General features: G+C 38.5%; 2 protein-coding genes across 19 annotated transcripts in view; one reads left to right on the top strand and one right to left on the bottom strand.

The window, feature by feature from the left end:
* The window catches only part of LOC123694471 (alpha-catulin), a 49,450-nt gene extending 44,201 nt beyond the window's left edge, over positions 1–5,249 (top strand). For 4 of the 9 annotated variants that reach the window (XM_045640360.1, XM_045640063.1, XM_045639957.1 and 1 more), the window contains 9 exons: positions 316–345; positions 1,166–1,423; positions 1,613–1,808; positions 2,098–2,180; positions 2,427–2,705; positions 2,777–2,940; positions 3,025–3,178; positions 3,268–3,474; positions 4,986–5,249. In XM_045640360.1, coding sequence (XP_045496316.1) covers positions 316–345; positions 1,166–1,423; positions 1,613–1,808; positions 2,098–2,180; positions 2,427–2,705; positions 2,777–2,940; positions 3,025–3,178; positions 3,268–3,474; positions 4,986–5,117 — 1,503 coding nt within the window. In that variant the 3' untranslated portion in view covers positions 5,118–5,249. Of the gene's footprint in view, positions 1–315; positions 346–1,165; positions 1,424–1,612; positions 1,809–2,097; positions 2,181–2,426; positions 2,706–2,776; positions 2,941–3,024; positions 3,179–3,267; positions 3,475–4,292; positions 4,670–4,985 lie in introns of those variants that run through there. The other 5 variants (XM_045640516.1, XM_045640145.1, XM_045640217.1 and 2 more) reach the window with 4 other exon arrangements.
* A 4,368-nt stretch (positions 5,250–9,617) lies between these two features.
* Positions 9,618–16,913, bottom strand: part of LOC123694949 (septin-7) — a 33,001-nt gene continuing 25,705 nt past the window's right edge. For 7 of the 10 annotated variants that reach the window (XM_045641127.1, XM_045641277.1, XM_045641043.1 and 4 more), the window contains 2 exons: positions 12,674–16,908; positions 9,618–11,756 (listed from right to left, as the gene is read on the bottom strand). In XM_045641127.1, the coding sequence (XP_045497083.1) occupies positions 16,684–16,908 (225 nt within the window). In that variant the 3' untranslated portion in view covers positions 9,618–11,756; positions 12,674–16,683. The remainder of the gene's footprint in view (positions 11,757–12,673; positions 16,909–16,913) is intronic. The other 3 variants (XM_045640792.1, XM_045640717.1, XM_045640870.1) reach the window with 3 other exon arrangements.

Genomic DNA, 16,913 nt, shown 5'->3' with positions numbered 1-16,913 from the left:
GGTCTGCAGTATGAGCAGAAAAATTCTGGAATTATATTTCTTCTAACAAACACCATTGGTATAAATTTTTCAGACAGGTTTATTCCGTTGGCTTTGCCCTTATTTACGAGATAATGATCTTTAATACAATTGACCCGATGGACAAAGATCTGGGTTACGTCTTGCGTGTTTAAACTTTATACATTACACTTTCAACTTTTAAATACTCACTCACATTTTTTAAGTGTGGCATGAGTTACAAGCTGTAAATCTTTTCATTATATTTCTTATCTTATTTTCCATCTTTTAAGATAAACACTTTTATTTTTATTGTAGTTGCAACCTTTCTCGGACAGTCAAGAACAGGTATAAAGAATTTGTTTAGGTAAAACAAAATATTATTCTATTTTTTCAAATCAACACACGTACTTTTAGTAGTAATGTACATAATGCTTGTACAAGCCACTTTAGATAATGCTCTCCCAAACTTCTGAAATGTGTAAGTGAGATAAACGTAGTCGTCAACAGTTATGTAACTAATAAATGCAATTTCAATATATCATTTCTTAGAGAGTGGGGAAGCATAGTTAAAATACTTATTATGAAAGAATTAAAAAATCTTCCATCGCATTCTCTACATTTATGCTATGCTTCAGTTACCAGTTTTTAAAAATATACCTGCCTCATTTATTCAGACGTATACGAGATAGCTATTCGACAGTGCAAAATCACGCTAAATTGGCAAACTCATAAGCTGTCAACGCTTCGTGCCTCAAAAATATATTAAATTATGTAAATCTTTAAATAGGCAGATAAGCTTGCGCGTAACACCATAAGCCTACACGTTCTCTCTTATATATATAATTTTATACGTTTCGTCCATTTTGTTCAATAATAAACATTTTAAAAGCTATCGCGTGTGATGAAATAATGTACTGTAAAAGGCAATCAATTTAGAAATGCTTATAATGGTCAAAAATAGTTTAATTCATTTATTCTATTTTTTAAATGCATGTTAGGTACAGCCTGTATAATTAAACCATTGCAGACAGCCGACAGGTCATTTGAATGATTTTAAATCACCCAGTACGCAACACTGTTTACGATTTATGTAGTTGTCGAGATGGTTTAATCATACCTAATCGGATATGAAGCACCAATAGATCGCGTATTGGATTTTTGGTAGGCAGCTCAATGGGAAGCTGGAACTGCATTAGGTGCCCTGCGAGGGTTGTCGACGCAGGTCCGCGCAGCAAGGGCGCGCGGTGGTGCTGATGGGCCCAGAAGAAGAGCCTTGGCATCAACCCTGAGAGCGCTCGTCGAACGCACACACGACTTCACTGACTCCGCCTATACCTCGCACGAACACCGTCAGAGAATACTTGCCCTGGCCGAAAGAATAGCGTATGAATTAGAGAGATTAGTGTCGGTCGCTGTATCCTTAGTAAGTAACATTTTGGATGTCTATCTAATCAATTTGAAAGGTTAAAATCCTATGTTACTACTAATGCAATCTTATAGTCTCATCGTATAACAATTTATTATCTGTTTACACTGTAGTTATCCTGTGCGAGTTACTTAAAAAAATCTTGAAATTGCAGTGCATAAAAATGTAAAAAGACCGCAATTTTAGGAGGAACAGGGTGTAAGTGGGACTTTAGCTGCACTGGAAAGCGCGTGTGCGGGCGCCACCAGTGCGGCCGCAGAGCTGGAACGCGCGCTGGTCGCCGCCGCGAGGGACCAAGCGCGCGACTTGGCTCCTCTCGCCGAACAAGCGAGAAAACTTGCCTCCGACCTCGCGCACATAGGTAACCTACGACGAAAATTAGGTATAGTCGTACTTGTATGAGCAGCGAACACTTGTGTGTACTGGTTATTCTAAAGTTAAAGCAAACAAAATGGAAAACTAATGATTTATTAAAACGTATAATAACTAAAAGTGTACCTACAAAAGTACACCAAGTATCGTTGTTATATCCATGTATTTGTAACCTACTTCATAACAAAATTGTACTAACCAAAATATATACCACATCACAGAGGTGTTCGCAGACGCTAGCGAAGTTAGAATAAACTTTAATATCGATATAACACACGTTGTATTTTTCCACTTTCCAGCTAGTTCCTGTGGTGAGAGAGAATCAGAGAGACTGCACAATATAGCCAGCCAGCTTCATGAGCAATTAGATCATATTATCGAGGCAGGTTTTGTTTTGTTTCTAAGTTACTTTTGTATGATATTATAGACTGCCTTATCTCGATTATAAACGAGTATTTCCATTCAATAAGAAATAAATACAAATATTGCTGGTGAAATGTGGTCTTCTTTTCACTTTTCAGTAATTTTACCAGACCCTATGTGAAGTTACAACAAATATGTCACGATCACCAATAATTAGGTCTAATGAAACTTTTAAATGTTATGTTGCAAACTGGCACTTCAACAGGTATGCAAATTGCTTAGGCATATAGCGATGTCCGAGACCCTTCAAGTTAGTGCAAAATTTGCTGAAATCAATTTGAGGATATACGGTCCTCAAGTTGTGACGGCGGCGCGGACACTGGCGGCGCACCCGGGCTCCGCCGCAGCGCGGGAGAACCTCGACGTGTTCGTAGATATGTGGGCCTGGTTGCTTGCAGACGCTGCCCGCCTTGCCAGGGAACTCTTAGACTTAACTGACGAGAGGCCCGATAAGCAACAATACAGCAGTTTACCTAGACCTGGGGTAAATTAAATAAACCTTTTTAAAATTACTTCTAGTTTTCCATCCCTTTTTGAGCCTCCCGATTCTTTCAGAAACATGGTACAACTAGCAAACCCTTAAAGGCGGTTCGCTTGGATTCCGATGAACAAGCCAAGATTGCTAAATCGGGACTAGAAATGAAGATGATGTCTTCCGAGATGGATGCGGAAACCGAGAAATGGCAAGGCGCTGATGAAAATAATGACATTGTAAAGAGGTATATTTTACACCGACCTATTCAGTACAACAATCTTACCATTAATTTCTTTCATACCTAACATAATAACCTAAATCTTTTCAGAGCAAAAAATATGTCTTCCATGGCCTTTGCTATGTACCAATTTACGAAAGGTGAAGGTCGACTTAATACAACCCAAGATCTTTTTACGCAAGCAGAATATTTTGCAGAAGAAGCGAATAGACTGTATAAAATTGTGCGGCAGTTTTCATATCAGGTATAATTATTTTCTTAAACCACAATTAGTTCCAAACTACTATAAATATTTACAGAAAAATTAAAATTAACAGTGATATTTTTGAAAAGGTGCCGGCAGGTACAGCCAAGAAGGAGCTATTAGAACACTTGGACAAAGTCCCGACGTATGTGCAACAACTGCAATTTACGGTCAAGGAACCCACGGTGGGGCGAGCAGCAACCTTTAGCAAAGTTGATAATGTCATTCAAGAGACCAAACACCTCATGAATGTCATTAGCAAAGTTGTAACAACGTGTTTCGACTGCGCAAATAAGGTGATCCATAATTTACACACTAAATAAATTGTTTGATTTTCGATTGTAAATGCAACACATGGCACATTTTTAAAAACCTATAGAGATTTTTTAGACAAAATAAATATTTAGTGCATTGGAACGTAATGTTCCTTAGGTACCTTTGCCGTGGGAGAAGAGTATGGGAGTGGTTAAAAGGCACCAGAGTGTTGCACCTGTTAAGTACTTTAAAGATTTTTTCGTTGATGTCTATTAGACTTGAGGGGGTGAACAGTGTGTTTTTACAGTATGAAGATTTATTTTCGAGATAAAGAAAACTTTATTAAAATAATATGCTTTTAAAATTATGGCATAAAAATCAGCTTTCTAACACTTATTATAACGAGAATAAATCTTCCTTAGTATTTAGATTTTAGATTGATATAGAGATACTTAGTATATTTGTTCTTGGTGTCAGAGTTTATCGTAATGTTTATTTTTCGTTTGACCTATTTTAATTAACGGGTGCTTCTCACGAATCCGCATATTACTGAAATATAATATCGATTATAGGACAATCTGGGCCATACACTTTATTACCCACTACGGTAATTCTTTCAATGAAAAAGTTATGATTTCAAATTATTTATCTTTGTACGTTGTTACCTTGTTACCTTGAGTTACTTTCCTTGTTGGTAGCATCGAAGCATGTTATTGTGGTATCTTACCCTATACCTAAATTTAGTATCTTTAATTCTCTGATTTTACCTTCTACATGACCAAGATAAACAACTCCAAAGAGCCACTAACGCTACATTTTTACTCCCAAATTAAGTTTTATTCTGTTTCCACAATTTCAGTACTCCCTTTGTATGCCCGAGAGAGTTCCTATGTATTGGAAGCCAAATTTACGAAAAGCATCTACATTTAAGAGTGAAAATAGTGTATTGAATGGTTAATGTAGGTATACGTGTGGTTAAAGTTTTATTGTGTACTTCACTAACAACGTTGTTTTCACTGTAATACAGTACTTATACAATCAGAGGCCTTTACATCTACATCGTGGTTAACTGAAAATTAGTGTAGAATTGTTTGATGGTGTTTACCCATAGCTAATTAATGAATGTTGTTTATGTGATGTTGCAATGACAGTTTATAATAACTATTTAGATTAGTCTATGTGTGATCAAAGATAAATGTTCTTAAGGTTTATAAAGTCACTTATAAACTTTAAGTCCACCGCTATTTCTATTTAATGATTTATTGCTAGTTTTCGATTCGACATTTTTGCTGTCGTTCAATATTTATATTGAAACTAATCCAAAGCTAAAATCATACTAATTATTATTGTTGTAATAAGTGTTAAATAAAAATGGGTACGTATGCATGGCGTTTCTCTCGGTGGGTGCGTTAGCGGTGGTGTAGACGTGATGATGATTCTGGTTTCCTTTACTTCGCATCTTTTAACTTGATGACTGAGATAAAATGCGAAATAGAGGAAACTCTACTGTAGCAATCGATGGGTTATAATTAATGGTACGATTTTCATGCAGTACAAATTGGACTTCACGGGTCTGTCAGCGGGCGGGGCGGGGGCCAGCAGGACGGCGCGGGACGACGAGGCCGGGGGCGGGGGCGGCTCGGACGCGAAGCCGGGGGGGAGTTCGTCCGACACGGCCATGTGACAGTACGGCATGGGCCGGCGCGGCAAAGGCGACGCGCGCCGGACCAGGGTCAGCTTCCTCTTGTTTTAAGCACTTAAACGTCTTAAAACTCGTCGCCGAATATCGGTTGGACAAGGCTATGGTTGACGTTTGTATGATAGATATGATACTCTTATGATTCGCTAACTCTTTCAAATCTCGACGGCTGATAAAGAATGTGATTATATTATGATAGGTGATATACTTAAATTTAATACAATGTATATTACAGACAAAATATTCATCAACTAATGAATAAACTGCCTTTATCGCCTATGTAGGTAAACAAAAAAATTGTAATCCACTTTAAATTTAATGCAATGTTTTAATGCAAGTTTTAACCAAGCCTTGTTCAAGGTATTATATTCAACAACTTCAACCTACAAACATGTACAAACTAACGGGATTAAGCTAGTTTGTAATTGGATTATTTCGCGTTGGGTTATTGAATATTATACCGTTAACCGAATATTAATGTTGTTAATGTGTTGAATAATGCGCAATATGCTCGTAACGTGTTTTGCCATTATTTTACGGATTACAGCAAATTTTTAGTATTAAGATGGACAGTACGATATAAAATAATATTTTTAAGAACACCACTTGCGACACACAAGAACTTTCAGGCATAGTAACTTTATTATAATAAGATTCTTATCGAGTAGATCGCAATACGCAATCGTGCAGACACGACGCATTTGGCTGTGGACCTAACGTAGGTACCTAATAAAAATAGTACCTATTCATAGAACCTCTAGAATATTTATAATGTAATTAAGAATGTTACTTCTTCTGCCTGAATTCTTACTCTGTTATTCTTTTAGTAGCTTAGAAGACATGCTGAAAACTTATACCGTTATTACACTCACGAAGCGAAGATTTTCATGATTATAGTATAAAATTGAACATATTGTGATCATTAAGTAAAAAGAGTGAAATCGTACAATAAACTTACAAATACTTGTTACACTAGAATATTGTTACACAATGTTACATATTTAAGCGCCTATAAGAAGAAGCCTATTTTTTTATGTTCCCCTCTCTTAGCCTATAACTCTATGTATGTATCTATATATTGTAATCTTATAGGTAGATAGTTCCTATCCTATTGTATTAGAATTATGGTTTATTCTAATCGATGTTCTATACTTATCTAATATGCACCTTCAGTGGTCCTCCTGCACTTTTATGTTCTTACCTATGCACGTACGCTTTCTTTGTTTATTTCGCATCTGTCGTTGTATAATATTCTTAACATGCAACGTCGGTCACATACTACATCACACCACATTTATCCTTGCATTCGATATTACATCGTAATTCTTACATTATATTTCGACTACTGTAAATATGTGGCTAGTTAATGTTTTGAGTCAACAGGCATCGATCAGACATTGCATGACTGTGGAACAAATAATATAGATGTGTGTTGCATGTGTGTATACGTGACAATGGTAATGGGTGTCGTACTTCATCTTTCTGACGGGAAGACGTTTAGTATTAAGATGGTGGAACTTGACTCTGGTGGTTGAGGAAACCGCCTCGTCGCCAGTGAAAGGGCGAGTGTTATATAGACCGGACGATGGGAGACGCGTGACGGGCGACGGCTCACACACACACGAGGTTCAATATATGTGTTGCATGCTAAGTGGCTGATTGTTGCTACGAAATGCTATTTGTCATATCGCTCGGCATGTCGCCCATCTATCATAGATGCAACGTATGGTAATAATAAACATATCAACATAGTTATTAGTTTATACATTGCTATATCAGTAAATACCGTTATTTAGTGTTTAAGCAATAATAGGTTATGTTCAAATGTGCCTATGAACGTTACAAAAATAGAGAAATAATTTTTTATTATTTTGTACCCACATGTTTTGAATAAATGCTAATAGAAGTAAGCAAAACTTACTAAATACAATGAAAAAAAATTGCGGATTAACGTACATATTATAATATCGTCATTAAAATTAATTATTTAACATATCTCGTATGGCAACACTGCAATGTTAAACATTTACTTAGAACTACTAAAGTCATAAATTAGCATTTCAGCCATCAGGTTAAGCATGTCAATATTTAAATTATAGATAAATATTGTCATCCTTGCCACAGCTTCTGCAAAGCAATAAATCTCAAACTGCTTTCTAATAGTTGCTCTGTGCTCAAATACTTCTAATCCGATGTGGTCTTCGATCTGACTTCGTCTTCTGTGGTCTATATAACACTTTTCTCGTTTCACACTACGTTTAATCTCGATTTCAATTTTTCTATTTAGATACTATTATAAGTATATTATAATCTAATATCTACATCGATTTCTGATTGCAATACGTTTTTATGCTCTCTAAGATAACTAATTAAGTAATATAGGGACATTACAATTGTAAATTCGTAAATTTTAACAACGCCTTATGTTAATTTATTCACGAACAATATTCGATTAATGTAAAGAGCTTTATTAAGCTTTATCATAAGAGTTGTGAATCGAAATCGTGGCCACGTAACGTTATAGACTCAATATTAGTGTTAGTACGCCTTCGGATCTTAATTACAAATTACCTAATTTTATAAGAGTTTTCATAGCGATAGTTATTTCGGCTAAGCAAGCTCTAAATGACCTTTAAGTGCTCAGCTTATATTAGTAGATATTTAAGTATCAAATAGTTATATCTATTCGTACAAAAATAAAAAAAACTATTATCACTACTTTAATTTAAGATCCTGTATATTTTGTGACTCGTTAAGTTAAAAAAAGCAAACGTAACAAACGTAAAATATTTCCTACATTTAACCGACTTTTTTAATTACCTAATGCACATTCACATCAGATCATTAGGAACTTGCTTATAACGTTGTAACTATATTCATGACCAATGTATTTTAAATTAAGCTAGAGTCATTTTTTCACCATAGTATGTGCAGCTGTAGGCTAACTTTACTGAGAGCGCGAGATCAAGCTGGAGATCAAATAAGGTGTGTGATTTTGTTGTTGGTGAATAAAACATAACAATAGCCATTGTGCCTCATGTCGTAGTAGATAGCAAGATGCGATAATGCCCCGGAATAACTCATAGTACAAATTATATTATAATTTGTGATCACATTCAGGTTTAGTCATCGATCGCCGAAAAGCTGATTCACTTTGACAATTATATCTTAACATGAACTACGTCACTAGATAAATATTTCATATCGGTGATTAAATCATACCTGAAACGTTTTGACTTCCATTGCATTTATAAAATTATAATCAGCTAGGATAGTACAACGTAGTTAGCGATACAGAGATTTGTGATATTAAAAGTTAATTGAGGTAAATTAGTACAACGTCCTTTATTATTTCAATATTAACTTAGACTAGTGGGACACTAAATGAACACCAATAATATATTTAATATTAATTATAATACTATTTTGATAGTGATTAATGATGATCAGAAATGCAGGTGAAATATAATTGATGTGGATAGATACTTCTATAAAATATAAATTTACTTAGTCTTGAATAATTTTCATTTTTTTAAATCAATAGTATCGTAAAATTAAACACGCAATCCGTTACGTAGAATAAATTTTTTCTCGGACATAAATTGATTTTAAATGACTGTAACTTTTAAATTTCCAAACTGTCGGGTATGTAGGTAATGCGGATTTTCGAAGGCGGAGTGATGTTAGAACTAAAATTAATATTTATGCTTTCAAATGAGACGCGAGGTATCTCTCAATACACGCTTACAAATTATGAATTTGTTTCAAAATTACAAAAACGTGTAAATGTAAGAAACCCTGAAGGAGGAAAACCCCGTTAAATTGTAAATATTTATATTTATAAAAAAATACTAAATTAAATCGTTTGTAGTTTACGCGTACGTATAGTGTCGTCAAATATGTTATACTTAATATTTTACTAAGAGTGGATTAATAGTATTGTATCGTCGGAACTGTTGTGATTGTTATCATATATTTAATGTTGCATTTTCATGGAATAAATAGAAGTATATTTTCCATAGGGCTGCCAAAGTTTAACTAAAATAGACGTAGTCACGTTATTTACGTCATCAAATTTGAGGTTGTATGTGGATTCATGACTTATATTTCGATGTGTTTGAAAAATATGGATGTTATTATGTAACTGCCAAAATCGTTTAAGAATTTAGACTATAAATTACATAAAGAAATTGTCTAAATGTTCACAAATTGGTCAAATTACTTATACTGCGTTGGCATGTGCATAAATGTATTTACTTATTGAATAAAAAATATTCATAATACTGATTTTTTATTTATCCCTTTCCTAATTAATAAGTCCACATTGTAATGTATCCATGTAACTGGTTGATTCACTTCAATATTCCATGTTTATTAAATATACCAGGAAATTTACATTTATAGATAATTTGACAATTATCCTATTATTATAATGGCCAACCAAACAAATTCTTATCGTAAAAGGAAAACAAATAATACACATAGTTCCTATATATTACGTATTTATTTATATTTATTCAAAGGTACAATATATTACATCGTCTGAACGTCATCGCTTTCCAACTCACATCACATCCCTCGTTATGACTGTGCAAATGATCTATTCGGTAAATTGGGTCGCGACCCTACACAAAATATAAAAATTAAGCATTACACTTACATCTACGATACTAATTTCAACGCGGAAGTCAATACTGTGGTGTTTGAAATACAAACATTAAACCATGCTATAGATTAAATAAAGATTATGCAATTTCACAAAAGTAACGTGATTAAGAGCAACTTGAATATACCTTTGTCGTGTAAAGTCTAAACGAAATATTTACAGGAAAAGTCAATAATATAGATTATAGTCTAAGAGGCTAATATGGAATAACATAAATACGTATCATTCACAACAGTATAGAATATCTGTATTGTTCAATAGGAATAACTGTAGGCAGTTCGGATTCGGTCCGACAACCCAATCGGTGGCCAGCGGTTCTCACACATTCACCTTACGTATTACGTAATATAAAGAAATTCTATATCCTAGCTAAAGCTAGAGGCTATTTCACAACTGAACTATGAGCATACTTGAATATCACTAAGCACAATATACCGATGTGTAATCAAACGCCGTGCCACTCCACACACCACGAAAATTGCTGTCTTGATTAAGCTTAATGCATAATTTAGTAAAGATATAAAAAATATCTAAATTCACATCAAAATTTAGAATTGTGTTCCTATTATAAATTGTTCAAATCACTACTAAATCGTGAACTTTTAAAATTTAAGACACTAGCGTTCAATACTACGCGAAGGGAAATTAAAAACAGTAATTTTCAATGTTGAGCGATTTTTATAAAACCTCGGGTTGTAAAATGCTGTATAATTAACGTTTTCCTAATCATACACTACTTTGGCAACTTGGCGGACGTATTCGTCGAATTAAAAGCCAAAAATGTTGTGCTTAAAAATATATACCGATGACATAAGAGGTCTTTATATTACCTTCAGTAGATATAAAACATTAGAAATAAAATTATACAAAATTAGGCCTTTATCGAAATAAATGCTTTGTCATGGAGAATGTATAACGAAAAAGTCAAACAATCCTGTATTAAGTATAACTAATTAACTGACGATGGATCATTACATCGATAAATTTATTGTAGTCTTTAGTAATCGTTGTTCGATCATTATCATAGGAAACGTAATACTAATCGCGCCACACTCCGTTAAACATTCAGTCATTATAGGGCTATCCCGCTTGTGACATTCTTAAATGACCAATCTGAAAGTCATATAAACAAATAAATACATAACTATAAACGAATGGAATATAAATAAAAAGAAAATAATTTACGCGACTTGCAAAATGCAAATAATCGCTAGTTCATTTTTACATGAGTACAACGTTAATCCCGATTTTAATTTCACAAAGTAATATTACATCTATGTCCCCACACCTTGTATAAAAGTTATGCAACATATATATTTACATCACAAAACGGAGATCAATTTTTTGTTAGTGAAAGGTTTTTTACTTTGGAATACATCACTGTAACACCAATACATACAAAAAGTAGAAAAAAATAATACATACAGTATTAGTAAGAAACCAAAAGAATCCTCCGTTATTTTCCTGAAATGGCACTTTTAAAGTTAATGACACGAAATGCCATACGTCATAGCAATTTCATGTTAAAAGTTACAAGGTATATTTCTTCAACACATTACGATATGTCGAATATTTACCTTAAAATGAAAACAATAATATAGTTAAACTCTGTACAATAGTGTCTAGCAACAAGGCCGAAGCAATCTGGAGATGATTATGGAAAAATGAAGCGACATCTGTCGTCTGTTACAACACACATTGGTTCGAGGGGTTTAGTCAAAGTGTCTACAGTTCGAGATCTGGATAGAAATGTGTTCTAGATAAAATGTAGAGTATAACATATACAGTAAACAATTATAGGCCACGTTGGACCAACGTTGGTCGAGCATGGCGTATAGTTGGCGCCAACAGGGGTTAGTCACGTATGAGTACGGTGGGTGCGAAGCCGACGCGACTTATCGCGAGTTTAGAACAAACCTTTCTTTTTCTTATCCTTTTTATCCTTGCCGTCCACCATCCTGAAATTGATAAATAAATAATTAGAACAGAATGTCAAGATATTATTGTGCTGATAAGGAAAATAACAAAAAACAATATTTAAAAATGTGTGCGTGTACTAGTGTACACACGTAAGAAGTGAAACTTCTTTATGACTTTATTTTTCAAAAAATAATTTACTTTATTCAACTTTACAGTAGTCAGTAATACGTCGAATCTGTGGTAGGGATAAGAAAAAGATGGCGCGTAACTGAAAAATGTCACGCGTAACGAAAGAAATTTTACACTAAATTATTTTCCAACCTCGATAAAGAAGTTTCACTTCAATAAATCGTCGTCGTAGTTGTGTTGGTAAGTTTCAATATTATCAAGACTTGAGAGGCATCTGATTGTAAATCACGTAAAGCCTTGTTTCCACCAATGACCTATTATACTAGGTTTCCACGCAAGCAGCTGTTCTACAGCGCGCTATGGCGTTCCTCGAGCAAGCGCGCATTGTGTAATATAATGTGTGTGCGAATTGCTTTTTGTCCAGAGCAGTGTACTGGGTTGTATTACAGTGTAATGTCAATTACAGTGTAAAGTGTTCATGAACTACCTCGAGGCTCGAGCTCGCACTTATTATGATGTGCTGTACTATTTTGCACTATGTTATGTAATATGAGTGCGTGTGTGTATGCTTGGTGTTATGAAGATGTATGGGTTCTCACTCACTCCTTGCTATTAGCCTCTAGCGAGCGACGCCGCAGATCGTCCAGCGAGAGCCCAGTCTCGCGCTCCCACGCGGCCTGTTCGGCCTGTAGCGCGCGCTGACGCTCCTCGAGCTTGCGCGCTTGTGTCATGTAATGTTCTTGTGTATTGTGAGTGTATTGTGTTATGTCCTGTGTTGCTTGCATTGTAGTATATATTATAATTTATAGTGTTATGTATCACTCACTCCTTGCTATTAGCCTCTAGCGAGCGACGCCGCAGATCGTCCAACGAGAGCCCAGTCTCACGTTCCCACGCGGCCTGTTCGGCCTGTAGCGCGCGCTGACGCTCCTCGAGCTTGCGCGCTTGTGTCATGTAATGTTCTTGTGTATTGTGAGTGTATTGTGTTATGTCCTGTGTTGCTTGCATTGTAGTATATATTATAATTTATAGTGTTATGTATCACTCACTCCTTGCTATTAGCCTCTAGCGAGCGACGCCGCAGATCGTCCAACGAGAGCCCAGTCTCACGTTCCCACGCGGCCTGTTCGGCCTGCAGCGCACGCTGACGCTCCTCGAGCTTGCGCGCTTGTGTCATGTAATGTTCTTGTGTATTGTGAGTGTATTGTGTTATGTCCTGTGTTGCTTGCATTGTAGTATATATTATAATTTATAGTGTTATGTATCACTCACTCCTTGCTATTAGCCTCTAGCGAGCGACGCCGCAGATCGTCCAACGAGAGCCCAGTCTCACGTTCCCACGCGGCCTGTTCGGCCTGCAGCGCACGCTGACGCTCCTCGAGCTTGCGCGCTTGTGTCATGTAATGTTCTTGTGTATTGTGAGTGTATTGTGTTATGTCCTGTGTTGCTTGCATTGTAGTATATATTATAATTTATAGTGTTATGTATCACTCACTCCTTGCTATTAGCCTCTAGCGAGCGACGCCGCAGATCGTCCAACGAGAGCCCAGTCTCACGTTCCCACGCGGCCTGTTCGGCCTGCAGCGCACGCTGACGCTCCTCGAGCTTGCGCGCTTGTGTCATGTAATGTTCTTGTGTATTGTGAGTGTATTGTGTTATGTCCTGTGTTGCTTGCATTGTAGTATATATTATAATTTATAGTGTTATGTATCACTCACTCCTTGCTATTAGCCTCTAGCGAGCGACGCCGCAGATCGTCCAACGAGAGCCCAGTCTCACGTTCCCACGCGGCCTGTTCGGCCTGCAGCGCACGCTGACGCTCCTCGAGCTTGCGCGCTTGTGTCATGTAATGTTCTTGTGTATTGTGAGTGTATTGTGTTATGTCCTGTGTTGCTTGCATTGTAGTATATATTATAATTTATAGTGTTATGTATCACTCACTCCTTGCTATTAGCCTCTAGCGAGCGACGCCGCAGATCGTCCAACGAGAGCCCAGTCTCACGTTCCCACGCGGCCTGTTCGGCCTGCAGCGCACGCTGACGCTCCTCGAGCTTGCGCGCTTGTGTCATGTAATGTTCTTGTGTATTGTGAGTGTATTGTGTTATGTCCTGTGTTGCTTGCATTGTAGTATATATTATAATTTATAGTGTTATGTATCACTCACTCCTTGCTATTAGCCTCTAGCGAGCGACGCCGCAGATCGTCCAACGAGAGCCCAGTCTCACGTTCCCACGCGGCCTGTTCGGCCTGCAGCGCACGCTGACGCTCCTCGAGCTTGCGCGCTTGTGTCATGTAATGTTCTTGTGTATTGTGAGTGTATTGTGTTATGTCCTGTGTTGCTTGCATTGTAGTATATATTATAATTTATAGTGTTATGTATCACTCACTCCTTGCTATTAGCCTCTAGCGAGCGACGCCGCAGATCGTCCAACGAGAGCCCAGTCTCACGTTCCCACGCGGCCTGTTCGGCCTGCAGCGCACGCTGACGCTCCTCGAGCTTGCGCGCTTGTGTCATGTAATGTTCTTGTGTATTGTGAGTGTATTGTGTTATGTCCTGTGTTGCTTGCATTGTAGTATATATTATAATTTATAGTGTTATGTATCACTCACTCCTTGCTATTAGCCTCTAGCGAGCGACGCCGCAGATCGTCCAACGAGAGCCCAGTCTCACGTTCCCACGCGGCCTGTTCGGCCTGCAGCGCGCGCTGACGCTCCTCGAGCTTGCGCGCTTGTGTCATGTAATGTTCTTGTGTATTGTGAGTGTATTGTGTTATGTCCTGTGTTGCTTGCATTGTAGTATATATTATAATTTATAGTGTTATGTATCACTCACTCCTTGCTATTAGCCTCTAGCGAGCGACGCCGCAGATCGTCCAACGAGAGCCCAGTCTCACGTTCCCACGCGGCCTGTTCGGCCTGTAGCGCGCGCTGACGCTCCTCGAGCTTGCGCGCTTGTGTCATGTAATGTTCTTGTGTATTGTGAGTGTATTGTGTTATGTCCTGTGTTGCTTGCATTGTAGTATATATTATAATTTATAGTGTTATGTATCACTCACTCCTTGCTATTAGCCTCTAGCGAGCGACGCCGCAGATCGTCCAACGAGAGCCCAGTCTCACGTTCCCACGCGGCCTGTTCGGCCTGCAGCGCACGCTGACGCTCCTCGAGCTTGCGCGCTTGTGTCATGTAATGTTCTTGTGTATTGTGAGTGTATTGTGTTATGTCCTGTGTTGCTTGCATTGTAGTATATATTATAATTTATAGTGTTATGTATCACTCACTCCTTGCTATTAGCCTCTAGCGAGCGACGCCGCAGATCGTCCAACGAGAGCCCAGTCTCACGTTCCCACGCGGCCTGTTCGGCCTGCAGCGCGCGCTGACGCTCCTCGAGCTTGCGCGCTTGTGTCATGTAATGTTCTTGTGTATTGTGAGTGTATTGTGTTATGTCCTGTGTTGCTTGCATTGTAGTATATATTATAATTTATAGTGTTATGTATCACTCACTCCTTGCTATTAGCCTCTAGCGAGCGACGCCGCAGATCGTCCAACGAGAGCCCAGTCTCACGTTCCCACGCGGCCTGTTCGGCCTGCAGCGCGCGCTGACGCTCCTCGAGCTTGCGCGCTTGTGTCATGTAATGTTCTTGTGTATTGTGAGTGTATTGTGTTATGTCCTGTGTTGCTTGCATTGTAGTATATATTATAATTTATAGTGTTATGTATCACTCACTCCTTGCTATTAGCCTCTAGCGAGCGACGCCGCAGATCGTCCAACGAGAGCCCAGTCTCACGTTCCCACGCGGCCTGTTCGGCCTGCAGCGCACGCTGACGCTCCTCGAGCTTGCGCGCTTGTGTCATGTAATGTTCTTGTGTATTGTGAGTGTATTGTGTTATGTCCTGTGTTGCTTGCATTGTAGTATATATTATAATTTATAGTGTTATGTATCACTCACTCCTTGCTATTAGCCTCTAGCGAGCGACGCCGCAGATCGTCCAACGAGAGCCCAGTCTCACGTTCCCACGCGGCCTGTTCGGCCTGCAGCGCACGCTGACGCTCCTCGAGCTTGCGCGCTTGTGTCATGTAATGTTCTTGTGTATTGTGAGTGTATTGTGTTATGTCCTGTGTTGCTTGCATTGTAGTATATATTATAATTTATAGTGTTATGTATCACTCACTCCTTGCTATTAGCCTCTAGCGAGCGACGCCGCAGATCGTCCAACGAGAGCCCAGTCTCACGTTCCCACGCGGCCTGTTCGGCCTGCAGCGCACGCTGACGCTCCTCGAGCTTGCGCGCTTGTGTCATGTAATGTTCTTGTGTATTGTGAGTGTATTGTGTTATGTCCTGTGTTGCTTGCATTGTAGTATATATTATAATTTATAGTGTTATGTATCACTCACTCCTTGCTATTAGCCTCTAGCGAGCGACGCCGCAGATCGTCCAACGAGAGCCCAGTCTCACGTTCCCACGCGGCCTGTTCGGCCTGCAGCGCACGCTGACGCTCCTCGAGCTTGCGCGCTTGTGTCATGTAATGTTCTTGTGTATTGTGAGTGTATTGTGTTATGTCCTGTGTTGCTTGCATTGTAGTATATATTATAATTTATAGTGTTATGTATCACTCACTCCTTGCTATTAGCCTCTAGCGAGCGACGCCGCAGATCGTCCAACGAGAGCCCAGTCTCACGTTCCCACGCGGCCTGTTCGGCCTGCAGCGCACGCTGACGCTCCTCGAGCTTGCGCGCTTGTGTCATGTAATGTTCTTGTGTATTGTGAGTGTATTGTGTTATGTCCTGTGTTGCTTGCATTGTAGTATATATTATAATTTATAGTGTTATGTATCACTCACTCCTTGCTATTAGCCTCTAGCGAGCGACGCCGCAGATCGTCCAACGAGAGCCCAGTCTCACGTTCCCACGCGGCCTGTTCGGCCTGTAGCGCACGCTGACGCTCCTCGAGCTCACGCGCCTGCGCCTCGAGCGCGCGCCGCGTGGCCTCGTGCCGTCGGGCCAGTTCAGCTTCAGATTCCTTCAGTTTGGCACGCTTCTCGCGAACTTTTAGATCGAACACCTGGA

This window comes from Colias croceus, chromosome 1 (genome assembly GCF_905220415.1).
Source record: "Colias croceus chromosome 1, ilColCroc2.1".
NCBI classification, from domain to species: Eukaryota; Metazoa; Arthropoda; class Insecta; order Lepidoptera; family Pieridae; genus Colias; species Colias croceus.
The sequence above is the reverse complement of the archived record's forward strand: the minus strand, read 5'-3'. Positions and strand labels throughout refer to the sequence as shown.